Below are 19,916 nucleotides of genomic sequence, written 5' to 3'. Positions count from 1 at the left end.
TGGTTCTCTGATAACAGCCAGAGAGATGTCCACTTTAACAAGGACGTGGTCAGAAGAACCAATTGGAGCGAAGGAAGAGCAGCAGATATTGTCAGGGAAATTTGTCAAAATCAGATCCAGAAGAGATGGAGTACCATTGGTTGAGATCCGGGTCGGGAAGTTGACCGATTGAGTCAGTCCCAATGAGTCACAGAAAGGTTTTGCTGATGTCCCATGGCAGGTGAGAGGTACCCACACCGAGCCAACTGGCGTGATGACAATTGAAGTCGCCACATAAGAGGAAGAGAGTTTGGATGAGAAGATAGAAGATGGTCCATGTTTTCGGAGAGTGAGGTGTAGATGGAGTCATCACTGTTCGGTGGACGGTACAGTACACATATAAACATGAGGTGGGAGTGGAGGGGAAGCCGAAGCCAGAGGTATTCCTGGGGGGTGGGGGAGTGAGAGCAGTGCAGGGAGAGTGAGGAATAGAGTCTTTGATGAAGAGAGCAACACCTCCACCAGGACGAGGCTCAGGTCTGTCATACCGTAAGAGGGAGTAACCAGGGAGAGATACTTGGGAGTCAGACACGTCTTGGGAGAGGAAAGTTTCTGTTAGGCAGATAATGTCTGGTTTGTCAGTGGCAACCTGCATGGAAAGATCTGAAAGGTTTGAGCGAAGGCCCCGGATATTTGAGGTCCACACTTTTAATGAAGAGGTAGGGGAGGAGGCTTTGGGTGCAGGAGGTGGGTGCAGTGAGGCGGATGAAAGGTGGGAGAAAGGTGAGGGGGGTATTTTTGAAACAGGTGAGAGGGAGGCTTGGAGGCAGAAGAGTGGGATCGCTGCTTTGAGAGTGAGAGTGAGGGGTGAGGGGGTGAGTTGGCACTGAAGTTGGAAAAAAGAATGGTTGATGGAAAGCGAGTATTCATGGCAAACTGTGGTTTTTAAAAGTTTTAGGTCAGAGATGCGATTTAACACAATTCTTGATGGATGCAATGAAGGCGAATTCAGAGCATGGAGAGAAGAAGCGCTGTAATAGTTGGATTTTTTAGGCAAGGAATGAAGGAGAGGTAGAAATGAAAGCAGTCTGTTGAAATAGCAGAAGAGTAGTGCATTGTGAAACAGTAAAGAGTACCACATGTGTGAGAGAGGAAGATGAAGCATCATAAGATCGTTTTTGTTGTTAATATTAATGTATGAGAGAGTTCAACAGATTAGGTCATGGAAATGTAAAAAAAAAAAAAAGAAATCGAGGAAGACGAGGAGGAAGTTAAGAGGAAGAAGAAGTAGCAGAATCGGGAGAAGGTGAGCGTGTTGTTGTTGTTGTTGTTGTTGTTGTTGTTGTTGTTGTTGTTGTTGTGTATTTTTTTTTTTTTTTTTTTTTTTTTTTTGAGATAAGAAAGAGATTAGTTGGGAGAATGGGGGATGTTTGGAAAGTGGGGAGGATGAAAATTGAAGGTAATGGGGAGGATAGAAATTGAAGGTAATGGGGAGAAAAAACAAACAAACAAAACAAAAAAAAAAAACGATCGAACACCAAGTGGAACCGGTAGGCCTCAAGCCTAGGACTAGGCCTCAAACACCAGGTAAGAACGTCGACATAAATACTCACAAAATAGCACGATTTTTGAAACAAAACCGAACTAGGAACACACTAGGACTTGGTGAGATTAAGCGATTTATCACAATATATATCCTTAAATAAAACGGCCGTGTATTCCAAAGATACAGAAGTGTTGATTTTATCTTCAGGTCATACAGAATTCACAGTTCGAATTAAAATAAATTTTTATAAAGAAGGGCGTATCGTTTGTATGAGAATAGAACAATGGGGGTATGATATGAATAATTTAGGGTATAATTGGTCATTTAAAATTGACCTCGAAGACCTGGAACAATTAAATCAGTCTCGTAAAGAAGAATATTATCCACTTGGTATAGAGAATGAGTTTTGTGGAGCCACCATGAGTAAACAACAAATAAAAGAATTTAATAAGGGTAAATATAATAATGGTTTTGCCCTTGTTTATATCATGAAAACAGAAACAACAGGATTATATATAATAAGTAAGGAAATACAAAATGATTTAACTATGGGAAGATGGGGAGGTGTTTCATGCCAAAATATTATTCCAACATATATTTCTAATACATAAATGACAGCAAGAAGGCTTCAAGAAAATTATCATTTCTGTGTCCAAGCATACCTTCAAGAAAAGGGTATTCGGTATTTTAATAAATATGTTCTACAACATAAGAATGAGGTATTTTCAATAAAAGATTGGCATTATGCTGATGTTGATAAACCAACAACTTTAGATTTAATTAGAATGTTAAATAATGAAAAAATTATAGAGTTAAGAAAAGGTGAGGCTCTTTTAGAAATTCAAAAGAAATTTTATTGGTTTCCTGTTGTAAAAAAAATTATTTTGGATTCAGGAATAACAAGAAATCCTGATTAATATATGTATGATATTCTATGGGGTGTAAGCGATTCAAGGATAGTAAGGGATGAGGAAGGAGTTGAAGAAGAGAGGGAAGAGGAGGAAAAGGAGAAGAGAGAAGGAGGAGAGGGAGAAGAAAGAGGAGGAAAGGGAGGAGAGAGAGAAGGAGAGGGAGGAGAGAGGGAGGAGAGAGAGAGAGAGGGGAAAGAGCGAGACTAAATAAATATCAAAATATGGAAACTGGTGAGATTAAAAAAAGATTGGTGGTATTACAGAAAATAACTCAACCCACCGAGGAGGAAAACAAAGAATTGACAAGTCTATTTGCAATACTTTTGACAAGACTATTGACATCAACAAGATATTCATTTTAATTCAAGTTTTTCATTTTTTTTTTCTGAAATAAATGGAGGAGAGAGTGAAGGCATTTCTAAGGATTCTTTATGTTTTAAAAATTAAGATTCAAATGTGCATGTTGGAAACTAAAAAGGTTTTTGCACTCTGCAGGAATTTTTCTCATAAATAAATGAGTTATTGTCTCAAATGTAAAAAGAAAACTAATACTCAAAATATTTCATATATTAAAAGTAAAAATAACAGGGTTATACAAAAAGGTATATGTTTGGTGTGTGGTTCAAAAAAAAATCAATTTATCTCCAAACACAAACTAAGAGGAGATATACAAAAGTTTTTATCAGGAAGTAAATTTACAACTACTGGAATACCAGGGGAATTACATCTACCAGGGTATTCTTTCTGTGGTCCAGGCACAAACTTGGATAAAAGATTAGATGAGGCAGACAATCCTAAATCATGGAGTAAACCCATCAATAGAGTTGATGAAGTGTGCATGAGACACGATATTGATTATGGGAATACCACAACTTTGGAAGAAAAGCATGAAGCCGATAGAGAAATGTTGTATAATTTGTCTCTGATACAAAATCCAACCTTGAGAGAAAAAGTTAATCGGTTCATCGTGAAGAAGATGATCAGTGCTAAATTGAAACTTGGACTGGGAAATTTAAAAAGCTTATAGGCTCTAATGATGTCATTAAGACTGAAGAGCAATTAGCTGATGAATTACATAAACCAATATTCACAAAGTTTCGTAGAAGGAAGGTTTATTCCAAGGAAGTTGATTATATCTGGTCCGCTGATTTGATTGAACTCAATAATGATAAGGGGTACAAGTATGCTTTAACCGTTATTGATTTGAGGAGTAGATACGCATGGGTTGTCCCATTAAAAAACAAAACAGGTAATACTCTTATATTAGCCTTTCAACAGATATTTAATAGAAGTAAGAGAAAACCTAAAAAATTGTGGAATGATGAGGGTAGAGAGTTTTATAACAAGACATTTATGAATTTTCTAAAAAATAACTATTACATTATACAGTACCTTTAATGAAGGGAAGGTAGTTGTTGTTGAACATTTTAATCGTACCTTAAAAGAGAGACTATATAAAAAATTCACAGAACTCGGTTCACAACAATGGTTATCTTTTATTCAGGATATTGTGGATAAGTATAATGACACGATTCACACGTCAACGAATATGAAACCATCAGAAACATTTACAAAATTAAAATATGAAAAAGAGATTAATACCAGAAAACCTAAGTTCAAAGTTGGTGATATTGTAAGAATATATAGGTGGAAATCTCATTTTGAAAAAGGTTATATTAAACGATGGACGAACGAACTTTTAAAAATTGTTTATGTAATAGATATGGTTCCTTGGACTTATAAGATATATGATTTAGAAGGGGAAGAGATTTTAGGTTCATTTTATTCACAGGAATTACAAAAGACAAAACAAAGCAGATAATACCCATGGGAGCAATGGGTTGGCGCTTCACTCCCTCCTACTATACACCGTTGTGGACACTCGAGGGCCAAGTCCGAGGTGTAAACAGTATATAATGTGTGTGAAGGGGGACGTTGTTAGATCTGTGAACCCCAAACACAGAATCCTCAACTGAATAGTCAAGGCTTAACTTTTGTTTGTTGGTGTGTGTGTGTGTGTGTGTGTGTGTGTGTGTGTGTGTGTGTGTGTGTGTGTGTGTGTGTGTGTGTGTGTGTGTGTGTGTGTGTGTGTGTGCAATGGGAGCAATGGGTTGGCGCTTCACTCCCTCCTACTATACACCATTGTGGACACTCGAGGGCCAAGTCCGAGGTGTATAACAGTATATAATGTGTGTGAAGGGGAACGTTCTTATATCTGTGAACCCCAAACACAGAATCCTTAACTGAATAGTCAAGGCTTAACGTGTGTGTGTGTGTGTGTGTGTGTGTGTGTGTGTGTGTGTGTGTGTGTGTGTGTGTGTGTGTGTGTGTGTGTGTGTGTGTGTGTGTGTGTGTGTGTGTGTGTGTGTGTCCCAACCCTCACATTCAAAATCTCAACCCCAACCCCCCAACACAATGTCTTTTTCAAAATGAGATTTCTACCTATATATATTTTTTTGTTTTTTTTTTCCTCTTCTTCCAATTCTGTCTTTTAAGGCTTTCAGGTTTGATGATGTCGAAAGGGGGAGTAAGCCTGCACTTTCTTCCCAGAACTAACAATATATATTTTTATGTTTTTTTCTCTTCTTCCAATTCTGTCTTTTAAGGCTTTCAGGTTTGATGACGTAGAAAGGGGGAGTAAGAACTTTCTTGATAGGTTTCGATCCCAAAGAGTGGTGGCATTTCAAGTCTCCAAAATAAACCCAACTTTCCAAGTCTCCAAGGAATAACCACATTCCTGTTGAGTTTCCAAGATACGTATCACATTGTGAGTTATCAAGCCAGAACCCGCATTTCAAGTCTCCAAAAATATAACCATCTATCCAAGACTCCAAGGTGGAATCACAATTTCCAGAAATATAGTGGGTTTCAGTGATAGATCTCACATAGTATAACTGTGGATCATCAAGGAAAACTCCATTTTTCCAATTTTTATGGGTTTCAGTGATAGATCTCACATAGTATAACTGTGGATCATCAAGGAAATCTCCATTTTTCCAATTTTTATGGGTTTCAGTGATAGATCTCACAAAGTATAACTGTGGATCATCAAGGAAAACTCCATTTTTCAAAATGTCTGAAAATTGTGAGTCTCCAAGTTGTATTCTGGCTCATCAAGGTATAACTTGTTCAGGGGGTATTGTCTTGATGACTCACAATGAGTACTATTGTGGCAAAACTCTTTTTCAGGACTTTGCTGGTCTCCAAGGTATAACTCTTTGGTTGGATCATCAAGGACGAACTCGTTCTGTGGGTCTTGGTCGCTCATAAGGTCTTCAACCAAGCCAACAGTTTCGCCCCAAGTTGTAGCAAAAGCAGTATTTTCATTCCGTATTTCAGATACAATTTCCTGTGAGAAAATAATAATGTATTAATCAAGTGATTTAATTTTTAAATGAGTATGCTTCAATCAAAGTTTGAAAATAGGAAAATAAAATCTTACCTCAACAGATAAGAGGTTTGAATCCAGTTCATCAACTTGAAGGTTTAGTTCCATACAAGTAGTCAATATCCAAGGAACCCCAAAGTCATCCCACTCAAGGTCCTGCTCGTTCTGTGGGTCTTGGTCGCTCACAAGGTCTTCAACCAAGCCAACAATTTCGCCCAAAGTTGTGGCAAAATCGGTATTTTCAGATCCAATTTCCTGTGAGAGAAAATAATCATGTATTAATTAAGTTATTTAATTATTAAATGAGTCGATGCTTAAATCAAACTGAAAATAGGGAAATAAAATCTTACCTCAATAGATAAGAGGTTTGAATCCATTTCATCAACTTGAAGGTTTAGTTCCATACAAGTCGGAGAGTTCCAGGCAAGCACACAGCACACCATTGCCAGCAAAAAAATGTTTAAAATGGAGCATGGGCTTGAGGCTTTTATAGGGAAAGACTGGTGGGTGTGGTTTCTTTTGGAAATTCCCTGGGCAAGCCCAGGTAAGCCTTCGTTGGGAAAGTTTTCAAAACCATAACATTCCAGAATTTTCTAGTGATTTCTTTGTGAGTCAGAGATGAACTGGAAATGATGTAAGAGTAGGCGAGGCTTAGGAAAAGTGGGCGTGGCTTACGAAAATTCCTCAATAAAAGTGGGTGGGGCTTAGTAAAAGTGGGCGTGGCTTATGAAATTCCCTCATGAAGTGGGCAGGGCTTAGCAAAAAGTGGGTGGGGCTTAGGGGAAGTGGGCGTGGCTCATGAAATACCTCATGAAAAGTGGGCGGGGCTTTAAAATTTTCATTGGAAAGTGGGCGGGGCTTATGAAAAGTGGGCGTGGTTTAACAAAAAATAACCTGTGGCTCAGGAGGTGGTCAAACAAGAGCATTAAGAGAAGTTTATCATTTCGTAATGGCACAAAAGGGGTATCTTAAAAAATATAAAGATTCAAATGTTTTGTTTTTAAATATTTTAGATGGGGATTATTGTGCAAAGAAAATTAAACGATTGAAGGAATTTGAGAATGAACAAATCTTTATAGGTTCAATGAGTGAGCTAAACAATATGCATTGGTTATTTGAAAAAGAGTGTCCCGAGGCTTAGATGTTTAAGATATTTCTTTGGAATCACCTTTAACAAATCACATTACTACTTTACCACTTGAACAAATCTTTATCTTATTGCATTGGTTATTTGAAAAAAAGTGTCCCGAGGTTAAAAGGGGAGACAAATAAATATACCTTGGGATAAAAAGGGGGTTTACTTTTTAGGGGAAAAAAATATGAATCGCTGAAAATCCCCCATTCATTTACATGGGGAAAAGTGAGCCAGAATCAGTATATTCACCCTACTTGGGTGATTGTGTGCAAGGAGTATTGTCTGTGGGGGTCTCATCAAGGGGTGGTGTATAGTTGATGTTATGTGTTTCTCATCCAAGAACCGCCCCTGCCCACTCCCCCCTGAAAAGAAAAAAAACCTTTTGCATTTCCTTTTTATTGGTCTGGTGTTGATGTGGTGCAGACACGATGGGCCGAATGGCCTCCTCCTGCATCTAGTCGTCAAGGTCAAGGCACGTCACGGCAGTGATTGCGAATCACCTTTCAGCATCCGCCAGACCCTTTTTCTGAAGAATCGGCTTCTTCTTCCTCTTACCATAAAAACGAAGAGATTTAGCCACATCGAATTTTTCTTTCCTGAGAAGCTAGGCGCACTGCTAGAAGGAGCTTTGAGCCACACCGTTGTTTTATCGTCGAGCCCAGTCCCGTGTACAACATAATTGTTTTCACGAACTTTATGAACCACGGTTCGGTCGAAAGTTGCAAATTAATAGATCGGCCACTGGGAACTCTGGGAAAAATCGCGTAACCGCAGGACTCGGAATCTGAATATCACGCAAACATTGCTGCTTCTGCATAGTTTGAAGGCTCACCGTGCCTCATCCTGACGGCGGAGCGAGTCAAGACCGGTACCATCGGCGAGAGAGGTTATCAATCTACGATCTCAGCCATTTTGGGGGAACCTCAGTGCTTCCATGGCGGCTCAAGAACCTGCCAAAGGCACCCGGATCGAATCTCAAATTTAAAAATCGCTTTTAAAACTCACGGCGCTCTGTGCGATTATACAGCGCCCGGCACAGTTTATATATAGCGCTGTTCACATGAAACCATCACGGTGGCTCCAGAACCAGTCAAAGGAGGCACCTGGTTCGAATCTCGCACATTCGAATTTGCATTTCACACTCTCGGTGCTGTTTGCAACCGTGTGGCGCTATGACGTCATTTGGGGCTATCCTGGACTCTCCGCGGAGATGCACACGAGACAACGACCTCGATCACATGACATGCCTCAATGCATGGAGCATCCTACCATCTTCAGGACACGGAGCACAAGATCTCATATAGGTCTCATCTCGGGATCTTGTGCTATCTGCCGGGTCTTTCTCGGGATCGTAAACGTCACTCGTCCTGCACGCTGACAAAGCCTCCACGGGGGCGATGGAGGCTGCTGCAGCATATCTCGGCGTCATATTTTGCACTCGTGAATTACGGAGCGAGGATGATGGCGAACAAGCATTCCTCATCTTCCACGCGATGACCAAATGGTCAGGACTTTACCGCACACGAGACAACAACCTCGATCACGTGACACGTCTCGTTGAATGGAGCACCCTCCCATCGTTGTGGCACGTAGCACATTTCGCATCTCTTATCCTGCGTTTGTCTCCCTCTGTTCACCGGGGAGACAAAAGCAGCCTGTAAATGTGGCATCGTCACACACGTACCAGGCACGAGTGCATCATGTGACAATTTCTCGAGCATGCAAAGTATACAAACCTCATGACGTACATGCGACCACCCGTCACTCATTCTTACAATCACGCCCCTTTAACACATACACACCTATGCTTCCATCTGTCATTCATCCCTGTTAAATCACACTCTCACCGTAACATTCGCATCGGCGACTAACCCATCCCTCTGTGCATTCGTACACATGTGCATTATTCTCGCAAGTTTGTTCCATTTTGTCCCCGAAGGCGCCGGTGTTACCATGGTCACTAATCCCCGTAACCACGCCCCTCCGCTATTAACCACACCCCCAGCATGATCACCATGCCCCCCATGTGTTTTGACGTTACCCTGTGACGTGCGTGTCTTTTCTGGTTAATGGTTCCCAACCTTGACAGTTTTTTTGTGTCTACAGAGTCAAGGCTTGTGGAAGAGCTACAACACTGAATAGATCAGGACGCAACAAGACAAATATTCGAAAGATCGTCACTATAGTTCACTTAAACGTGTAGTTTTTTCCATGGCAAACGGGGTAGTTGCCATTTTTATTCCCCAGCAACCAAGGTAGTTGCTAACCACATAACTAGGGGGGGGCCACGGCACTTGATATAATCCAGCACATTTAATGCAAAGCAATGGCAATGCAGTTTTACTCTTCATATTGGTTCACGAGTCAGTAAGTGACCACTATATTCGTTATGGGTGTGTGTGTGTGTCTGTCTGTCCCGAGCATAGCTCCGTGGGTTTTGATCCGATCCTGATAAAATTTGGGTGGGAGGTTTATATCATGATATAGTTGTATTTTCCTGAGAATGGGCGTGCTGCGCCCATTATGGGCGGAGTCACGCCCAAAAAATGTGTTTTTAGGGGGTAGCCGGTTTCAAGTTACATCTTCTCCAAGGGAGTTTGTCGAATCTGGCAGGGGTTTCGGTATTTGGTTAGCCCAATGGCACCTGCATAGCCCCACGGAGCTCGATTTTTTTTTCATTTTCGTCCCAAGGTCAAGGTCACAAACTTCGAAAATGTTTTTAAAAAATCAATAAATTGGGCATCGAGCTCCTCGGGTTTTCAACTGTTTCGAATGAAAGTTGGTATGCAAGTAGTGCTCTTCGAGTACTACAACTTTCATCATTTACGTTTTTCCTGATTCCCGCCAGTTTGCCCGTGGCGTCCCCTCGAAAGTCAAAAAATAAAAAAGGCGAACCGTGTACATTGCTCGTGAACCATCGCCGTCTCCAGACTTGTTTGTAGTTTATGCTTGTTTTTTTTCTTGAATTCCCAGAAATTGTGGTTTCCCCCAAATGCAAACTGCACTTGCAAAGAAATGTGTCACTCACTCCGCATAGGGAATTATCTGTGAGTTGATATTAACAACTTACTTTTAGTTTTATAGAGTTTAAACATTCAATATTATTTTTGAGCTGGGATAAAAAAATGTATTGTTTGACAAGATTTATGTTGCAGGTTGGGAGCCACATTGTGAGATCGGTATATGTGAATGGTTGCCAAGATTATTTGGTGCATGTTGGTGTGAACGGGGAATTCCTTTTGTGTGGCAGCTTTGAAATCCTTCAGAAAAAATACCGAAGTATTGGACGTGCTAAAATCGTGATATTTATACCATTCCTGGATATATTTTCATACAGATATACTTGCATGGCACGATGACTCATTTGGGTCTAGTTCACCACTCGGACTTCACCTGCGAGGGTGCCGCATCCAGAAGCATGTGCTAACCCGAAATGCTCAGACGTGGACGTAAAACCAAATGTCACAACTGGGATGTGGACATTATTTAAAGATCCTACATCATTTGATTGTTGTTGTTTTTCAAAAAGAGGAGATAATTTCGTGATTATACCCTTCTCGTCTACATTTCCTTGTGTTGGCTTCCTAATATGTGTACATTGCCTTGTATTTAATATGTGAACAGTCATGTTGCAGCAGTTAATTTGTCTGTCCGGCAGCTGCTGATGGCATGTGAATGCATTTGATAGTGTTCTTTAATTGATCTTTGTATTTAATGCTGAAATTGCATGCGATTTTTGGCAGCTTGTATGGACCAGATTATGACAAAGGAAATTATTGAATGTGAAGCTCCACTCAACAAATACCTGACCAAAGAAGAGGGTGAGTTTAAATTTCAGGGATTTTCTTTAATGCAATATGGCAAAATGTTTTGTTGTAAAGTCTTTTCACCCAGGAGAAATTGTCTACACAAGGAAGGTGGTCTTATATGTGATGACATGAAAGTCTAAATTGACTGTACATGTGAGGGTAGTTGTAAAATTTCCCACGCATTTTGAAAACATGTGACTATATCTGTGCAGGACATCTAATTCCTATCATAAACGATGGAAAGTATTAATGGTGCAAAAGTCCCCCAGGAATGGATGCATCCCAGACAGATGAGGCCGAATAAAATAATATAAAAATACCAGTTGATCGTCCCCGCCTGTTTCCTTTTTTGAACCCACCTCCCTTTTTCTATTATTTGTTCTTTTGTCAAACATCCTGAAAAAACTTTTTGAAACTAGGGTTTTGAAACTAGCAAATTGCGCAACGAATGTAGAATGTAGACAAATTGCGTGAACGCAACAAATCATTTTCATGAGTTGAGTTTCATTTTTACCTTCGCATTCTGCGAAAGGTTATGTTTTGGTCGGCGTGTATTTATTTATTTATTTATTTATTTATTTATTTGTAATCTTGTGATTCGTATAACGCAAAAAGTATTAAACCGAATTGCATGAAATTTGGTGGGATGATTAGTTATTAGCCAGGAAGCATTCGATTAGATTTTGGGATCGTTCGGGTCAAGGTCAAGGTCAAGGTCACGAAAAGGTCAAAATCATCTTTTTACGATAACACGGTCAATTTTTAGTCAATTTGCATGCAACTAATGCCAAAATGTTCAGAATTCAACGCCTCATCTTGTGATATGCAATATGACACAATGACGCCCATACTCTTGTTACCGGTTAGGGGTCAAAGGTCAGGGGGGTCACGACCTTGAAAAATATGCGGTTTTCGGCATAACTCAGTCAATTCTTATTCGATTTGCATGAAACCAGCATCAAACGAGATTACCTTCTCTTGTTGAAACGTTGTATTCACCGAGCTTGCGAGTGAAGACTCGCCAAAACAACGTGAGTTGATTGTTGTTTAGTCCGTAGCCCCCGAAAGTCGGGGGGGGGTCATGACATTATAGATATGTGGTTTGTGTCATAAGACCATTCATATGAAACCAGTTCCCCACACTCATACCAAGAACAAAAAAGTAGTGGCGGCGAAGGTATGCGCTCTATGAGTGCCCGTTCTAGTTTATTTATTTATTTATTTATTTGTAATCTTGTGATTCGTACAACTCAAAAAGTATTAAACCGAATTGCATGAAATTTGGTGGGATGATTGGTTATTAGCCAGGAAGCATTCGATTAGATTTTGGGATCGTTCGGGTCAAAGGTCAAGGTCAAGGTCACGAAAAGGTCAAAATCATCTTTTTACGATAACACTGTCAATTTTTAGTCAATTTGCATGCAACTAACGCCAAAATGTTCAGAATTCAACGCCTCATCTTGTGATATGCAATATGACACAATGACGCCCATACTCTTGTTACCGGTTAGGGGTCAAAGGTCAGGGGGGTCACGACCTTGAAAAATATGCGGTTTTTGTCATAACGCGGTCAATTCTTGTCCGCTTTACATGAACCCAGCACCAAAATGTTCAGAATTTAATGCCCAATCTTGTGACACAATGACGTCATAACACATGTCACCGGTTGGGGTAAAATGTCCGGGGGGGGTCACGCCCTTGAAAAATATGCGGTTTTCGGCATAACTCAGCCAATTCTTATTCGATTTGCTTGAAACCAGCATCAAACGAGATTACCTTCTCTTGTTGAAACGTTGTATTCACCGAGCTTGCGAGTGAAGACTCGCCAAAACGACGTGAGTTGATTGTTGTTTAGTCCGTAGCCCCCGAAAGTCGGGGGGGGTCATGACATTATAGATATGTGGTTTGTATCATAAGACCATTCATATGAAACCAGTTCCCCACACTCATACCAAGAACAAAAAAGTAGTGGCGGTGAAGGTATGCGCTCTATGAGTGCCCGTTCTAGTTGAAGATGGTTTTCATCTGTTTGCAAATTCGGACATGAGCAGTTCTTGATGAGTGATGGAAACAATTCTTGATGAGCGATGCTTGCTAAGTGATGTTCTCTCTGGTTTCCCTCGTGGGGAGTTTGGTCAGGGAGTGCTGGTGAGTCCACATCCCACATATGTAAGTCTGTGTATTAAATGTTTCCTGTAAATTTATATAGAAAGATGGCACAGCCAATAATTTTAATATGCACGAAGTGTGTCGTTTGTTTTTGTATTTTGCCATACATAAATTATATATTTGTTTATAACCGTGGATTGTTTTTTAAATGTACCTATTAGTGTGTACCGTGAAATGGCAGGTATATGACCCATGTCATATTTCTTTGGGGGTAGAAAACTGACATGTCTAGTAAATGACATGTCATTTTTCTTTGGGGGGGAAGGGGTGGGGTGGTTAAAAAAAATGGTGTCGGGTACATGGTTTGTCGGGTACTAAAAGCCAGCTGGCATTTTGACAAAAAAATAAATAATAACAAATCTATTTATACTAAGAAATGTCAGCGTGTGTGTGTGTGTGTGTGTGTGTGTGTGTGTGTGTGTGTGTGTGTGTGTGTGTGTGTGTGTGTGTGTGTGTGTCTCCTCTATAACTCCAAAACCATGAAACCTAGCAACCTGAAACTTTGCAAGCTCACTAAGACAACTACAAGAAAGTGCAACAGTGAAATTGGGTGATTGGGTTAATTAAGCACCCCTTTTGAAGATTATTAACGGCCTTATTTAATTATATCTTTCATCATATGCATCCTTGGCCACCTCGCTCTCTGGGGTATTAAGGCGTTTCCTGGGTATTCTCACTGAGGTCTGAAGCTGCCATGTTTTTTCGCCTCCTCAACCATGCCTTGTCTTGGAACAGGCCAAAACGATTTCTTAACGATAAAGTTTTGTTTTCACTTTCCTCACTCATCTTATCGAATGCCTGTTCATCATAGCTACGAATCGCTGGGTACATTGCAATGCTTATAAACGCCTGGAGACGCCAGCATCCGTGGCTTTATTTCATTTGTGCATATGAATAACCGAGAGAATCTATTAAACTAGCCAGAATTACAAAATGTAAGCTACAGATTTGAAAGTATCAGCAGTTCCGACTCCTAAAAAACAAGTGTTGATTTGTCCAATTCGGACATTGCATGGGCATTTCCGGGTGCATAGTTGTATCTCTTGCACCATTCTTGCAATTGGAAATAGCTTGCCAAGCTAGGCGTTCCGTTGGAGTGCTTGATTGAGTGCTTAAGCCACTTACCGATCTGTACAGTACAATTCGTGTCCTGATTGGGATGTGGAGTCGACAGTTACTTCAAGGTGGAGGTACGTATACAGCACACACAGACGTGGTACATATGGGTAAATTTGGATCTGGATGGACTCTCCGCGGGTGTGTGGACATGCCGTGCCTGTTACTGGTGCTGTGGTGGCAAAGTTTCATCCCATATCCTATGGAGGTTCTATCAGGTTTTCCTTTGTCCTCGCGCCTGTTTCTAAAGCATTTGGTTATCGGCTTTGCTTTACAAAGGTTAAATGTTTCTCTTTGTGAGTTTCAAAGCAAAATATATTTGATAACGTCAGATTTCTGAGCCGTTTGCCATATTAACGTGTTTTCTAAATTACCGAACCAATTTTTTTTTCCACCCGTCACACGCAGCTGTTTATGAAGAATAATATTTGTGAACAGGTCCCTGAAAGGTCTATATCAAGGTAATGTTGTTTGTGAAAGCTACTCAAGTAGTCCAGGGGCCAGGAGGACCCACCATGCACCCCCCTCAGCATTCATTGGGACTACTATTTTCTTACTTATTATGGAGCTGGTGAAAATTTAAAACACGTACCCAAACAATAAAGTGTCACGATTAACGATTTTTGTGGAAAAACAATACCGGCTTTAAAGCAGTAGAAATTACATTAGATGGGGGGGGGTGGGTAATTGGAAAATGAAAACGCGTCACTTTTTACCCTCCAGGGTGTCTTCTTTGTCAATATTTTAAATGAACAAATTGATTTACTCATAATTTCAGCCTTTAAAAGAGATTTATAAGCACCTGTTTATTATTTTAGTCTCACTCGGAACAAATATCATGGGGAATCTCTAACACCTAAGATAACACTTATTTACACAATCCAATCTGCTAATAATGTCCTTTCCCTGCATGCCCACAGAAAAATATAATGTCCTAGTACTCCATTATCACAAATTTCACTTTTACTGTTTTAGTCCTCATCAGAGGAGCTATCTGCAGCATATTATATTCCTGTTCTCCTGTTTCATCAGCAGATTCCTCCAGTTCTGTTGCATCTCTCTCCAGCACATCAATTAGTTTTTGTGGTAAGATCATTTCATCTGCACACCAGTGTGGTTCTCCATCCTCTTTCCATGTCCTTCCCATGGTTTGGGGATCTGATATATGGCAACATTTGCCATTTTTCATATTCTTGTCTGATAATTTGCTCGAGCAACATGTTCTCTCAAGCATGCCCTACTCGGAGGCAATCTAGCCAAGTCAATGGTATTGGATGTTAGACTCAACTGAAATATCCCCATCACACTTTGACTTGAGCATCAAGTGCCGCACTTCATCTACGCTCTCCGATTTGGATTTCCCATACAGTGCACAGGTGAACTTTTCACACCCGATCAGAAGATCATCATCAACATTCCAGTCATCTCCCAAATGCTTCAGGGCATCACAGTGTGCAGGAGATTTCAGTAACTTGAGAGGTTTAATCTTTCCAATACCCCTGAAAGAGCTGACTGAATCACAACCGGTGAATGCATGTAGCGCCAGCATAGCCTCACACATTTGCTCTGTGTCGTGTTTAGAGAGATTTGTAATGTTAAATAAGGCGCTTCTTGTTGCCATGACCTGTATCGAAGAGGATAGTAATGTCTATTTTCCTGGCATGATACAGCAAGATCCAGAATATGTCACTGTCTGAACTCCTGATCCTTGCATACTCCTCTGCATACAAAGCCACCCCATCCAGGAACTCCTCTCTCAACATCACGCAGAAAAACCCACATGATGTTTTTCCACTTTGAAACATTGAAGGCCATTAGGCCATCCTCATGTCTATCCTTTCCCATTGCCATGTTTGGGCTACTTCTAATTGTCATGTAACAGTCAGGAAGGTTCTTATCTGGTAGCTCCTTTAACGAACTCTCATTGGTTCTTGGAATGGTTGCACTTTCGGTGTCTGCCACCACTTCACCCACAATATCCTCCAGCATTATCCCATGTGCTGTGTGGACTGTACCTGCCTCATACAACTCATTGACAATCGTATCAAAATTATCAAACTCAGAGTGAAAAACAGACTGGCGAGTAGGATTGCGGATGCCTCTCTTGCACAGCTTTTGCGATTGCTGTCTCAATTTCAAGGTTAAAACTATACTCTTCACAATGTCCAAACTTGTTTATTAGTGTTCGTAGCTCCTCACTACAAAACATATGGTGAAGTGTCATACACAGCAGTATATGTTTGGGCATCATCCACTTCCCATTTGTAGCCCCCTCTACAAATGTCCTGACCGATGGACAACACAAGTCCATTGACTCTGATGTTTTCACAGTCCTTACTGCCAGACAGAACAATCTTAAAGAACATTTCTAATTCTTCTGGAACAACACCTTCACTGTTCTTGAGATGGGGGCCATATCAATTTTAAAAACATGTATCTTAAGCTGATAAATTTCTTCTAAAGGCTGAAATTATGAGTAAATCCATTTGTTCATTTAAAATATTGACAAAGAAGACAGTCTGGAGGGCAAAAAGTGACGCGTTTTCATTTTCCAATTACCCACCCCCCCCCCCCCCCATCTAATGTAATTTCTACTGCTTTAAAGCCGGTATTGTTTTCCCCCAAAAAAACGTTGATCGTGACACTTTATTCTTTGGGTATATGTTTTAAAATTTCACCAGCTACATAATAAGTAAGAAAATAGTCCCAATGAACGCTGAGGGGGTCCATGGTGGGTCCTCCTGGCCCCCGGACTAAAGGTTTCTGGGTTGTATACAGTACGTACTGTAGTCGGTAATCACACTGACTCCAACCTGCCGATTCCTGAAAAATTGCCGATATTGGCCGTGTGTGTGTGTGTGTGTGTGTGTGTGTGTGTGTGTGTGTGTGTGTGTGTGTGTGTGTGTGTGTGTGTGTGTGTGTGTGTGTGTGTGTGTGTGTGTGTGTGTCTCCACAAAGCATTACATATTCTCTCTGATAACTCCCCTTACCCCCACTCTCTGTCTCTGTCTCTGTCTCTGGACGTATCTGGACGGTCGTTATATCTGGACAGTGGATATCTCCATATCCATATGTATCTGGATAGTGGTTATGTCTGGGCGGGGTTTGTCTCCAGACGTGTCTGGATGGGAGTTTGTGTCCGGGTGGTGTTTATGTCCAGACGGGAGTTCGTGTCCAGGTGGTGTTTATGTCCTGACGGTGGTTTATCTCCGGACATGTCTGGGCGGTGTTTGTTTCTGGATGGTATTTATAGTATGACCGGTAGAAGATGGAATTCAGACATTATTTTGTTTTCATCTTCACTGTTATTCTATGCAGAATCATTTTGATGACACGGTATGAATCGTAATTAACGCTCCACCACACGTCTGCCTTCCCTTCCTCTCACCTCTCGCTGCATTTCCTTCCCCCCTCCCCCCTTCCTCACTCTCCCCTCCCTCCTCACTCTCACTCCTCTCTCCCCTTCCCCTTCCCTCCTCTCTTTCTCTCTCCTCTTTCTTTCCACCTCACTCCTCTCTTTTTCCCCCTCCATCCTCTCTCTTTTCCCCTCTAACTCCTCTCTTTCCCCCCTCTATCTTCTCACTCTCCCCCCCCCCCTCTTTATCCACCCCCCCTTTTTTCTTCCATCTCAGTGTTCCCATCAGCGACGCGAAAGGTGGTATTTGCTCGTATCAAATAAAAAGGCCTCTTTTTAGTAAAAAAATCCAGACGATGAACTGGTATTTTTTTTTTTGGTCTAATAATGAGTTATTTACAATGAATTTCAACACTCGACTCTTCGCAAGATCCTTGATTTCTCTCATTCTTATTTTATTGTCAAAATGAAACCTCATTAAATTTAGTATGTATGCGATACATATAATGTACAGTAAGTGATAATACACTAGTTACTCTCCGTTATTGAATCTCTTTTGTCAAAATTGTATGAACCTATTGATGCAATTTTCTTTTGTAACCACATCCCCATCCCTACGCCCTTCTTCTGCCTCTTGTACCTCTTTTTTATCGTGCCCAAGTTTGCTTAGGTAATGGCATTGCAGACGTGACAGCGAAATGTGAAATACCGCAAAGCATTGAACATATGAAAGGTAACAACAACATTCATAACAATAATTAAAATGCACATCATCACTGATATTACTCAACTACTCCAGATATATAATACTTCTCAAGGTACTGTTTGCATCTCCCCTTTAAAAGGATTCAACTATTTTTCCCATTAAAATGAAAATGAAATTTACGACGCATGATGAAGTTGTTATATTTTGGGAAAAAATGAATTTCACATTAAAAGCCAGCATACGGACATAATTTCATGAACCTCAAACAGAGGAGAATTTTGAAGTCAAGTGTAAGCACAGACGAAACTAACATAAACAATGTATTTTGCTTGGTGAGTTTGATGACCCTTCCAAAATGTTACTGGTGTTGGCTGGTGTTCCAGAATGTCACAATGTTCAACTGGTGTTGGCTTAGCGGTTAGGGTGGTGGCTTGGGATCCTAGGGTCCTGAGATAAAGCCCCGTTGGCTGCTGAATTAACACCAGGGAGTTGACTCAGCCTGTCATCCTTTCGAGGTTGGCGAAATGAGTACCAGTGTAGCAGCCAAAAGGCTGCAATGAAGGGAAGGGGTATCAATGGATTGATTAAATCTGGTATTGGTGTGGCACAGACATGATGAGCCAAATGGCCTCCTCCTGCGCATAATTTCCTTGTAATCCTTGTAAACATTGGTTCAGTATGAGACTGATATTTGCCAGGATTGAAAGATGTTCCATTTATCAATTCCATATTAGCGCAGATTGATGCAACTACTCTCTGCCTGTCATTGGGATGGAGTTACTTCGGAACACAATGTGCAATCATCTGCAAAATGGAAGAGGGTATATTCAAAAATAAATTGCTTGGAAATGTTTGTAGAAAAAACCCTTGTGTGGTGCCATTTTTTTTTCCGGAAAGGAGGGGAAGGATTTATAGAAGAGAAACGGGATCGATTGAGTGAGGGTGAATTTGGGAGGTCACATGCACACTCCTACCTGCCGACCTGCCTTTGTCATCTGTATCTGCACACAAACATACACTCAAATCGACCACCTGCCACCATGAATGAAGCAACAGTGGAGCTCTTTGATGTATATTATAACATCTGATATTGCAATGCAAGGCAAAACTTTTTTTTTGAAAACACATTCTCTGTGATTGCCTTTTAGAATGCAGAGTGGAAGCCTTTGTCCAAGTGAAGAGAAAGTGTTACGAACCCAAATGGAAGGAACATATCATGGAGCGAGGTAAATATGTATCACCGTCGTTTGTGGATTAAATGATCTCTTAAATGCCGTTTTGCCAAATTGTAATAATCTGCCTCAACCTGAAATAAAGAAACGTTTTGTGGAATGTTTTTCTGACTAACTACACAATCTTATTTCTAAATAGACTAGAAAATACCACCCGTCGCTTTGCTGACGAGAATACTGAGAGCGGGGAGAAAAAGAAGGGGGAGAGGGAGAGAGAGAAGGGGGGGTGAGAAGGTGGAGGGGGAAAGAGAGAAGAGGGGTAGGGGAAGGGAAGGCAGATGGTCCGGACGACGGGGGTACTAAGGGGGGGGTTGAGAGAGAAAACGAGTGGGTAGAGGAGCGAGGAGGTAGGGAGACTGATGAGGGTTGGGGGAGCGAGGAAGTGAGGAGGGGTGGGGGAGCGATGAAGCGGGGGGGGGGGGAGCGAGGAAGTAGGGGGAAGCGAGAAGGAGCAAAAAACCATTAAACATAAATAAAACGTGCGTGTGCGTGTACGTGTGCGTGTGTGTGTGTGTGTGTGTGTGTGTGTGTGTGTGTGTGTGTGTGTGTGTGTGTGTGTGTGTGTGTGTG

General features: G+C 41.0%; 1 protein-coding gene across 1 annotated transcript in view; it reads left to right on the top strand.

Moving 5' to 3' along the window:
- LOC147034421 (uncharacterized) overlaps positions 1 to 19,916 on the top strand; it is a 159,963-nt gene that overhangs the window by 113,561 nt on the left and 26,486 nt on the right. Inside the window, exons 4-6 of the mRNA XM_085883141.1 lie at positions 10,703 to 10,780; positions 18,070 to 18,141; positions 19,263 to 19,340. Coding sequence (XP_085739267.1) covers positions 10,703 to 10,780; positions 18,070 to 18,141; positions 19,263 to 19,340 — 228 coding nt within the window. The remainder of the gene's footprint in view (positions 1 to 10,702; positions 10,781 to 18,069; positions 18,142 to 19,262; positions 19,341 to 19,916) is intronic.

The sequence above is a fragment of the Eptatretus burgeri genome, chromosome 1 (assembly GCF_056783735.1).
Source record: "Eptatretus burgeri isolate ZD-2024b chromosome 1, Ebu_testis_v1, whole genome shotgun sequence".
Classification (NCBI taxonomy): Eukaryota; Metazoa; Chordata; class Myxini; order Myxiniformes; family Myxinidae; genus Eptatretus; species Eptatretus burgeri.
Note: the sequence above shows the minus strand (reverse complement) of the source record. Positions and strands in the feature narration are given on the sequence as shown.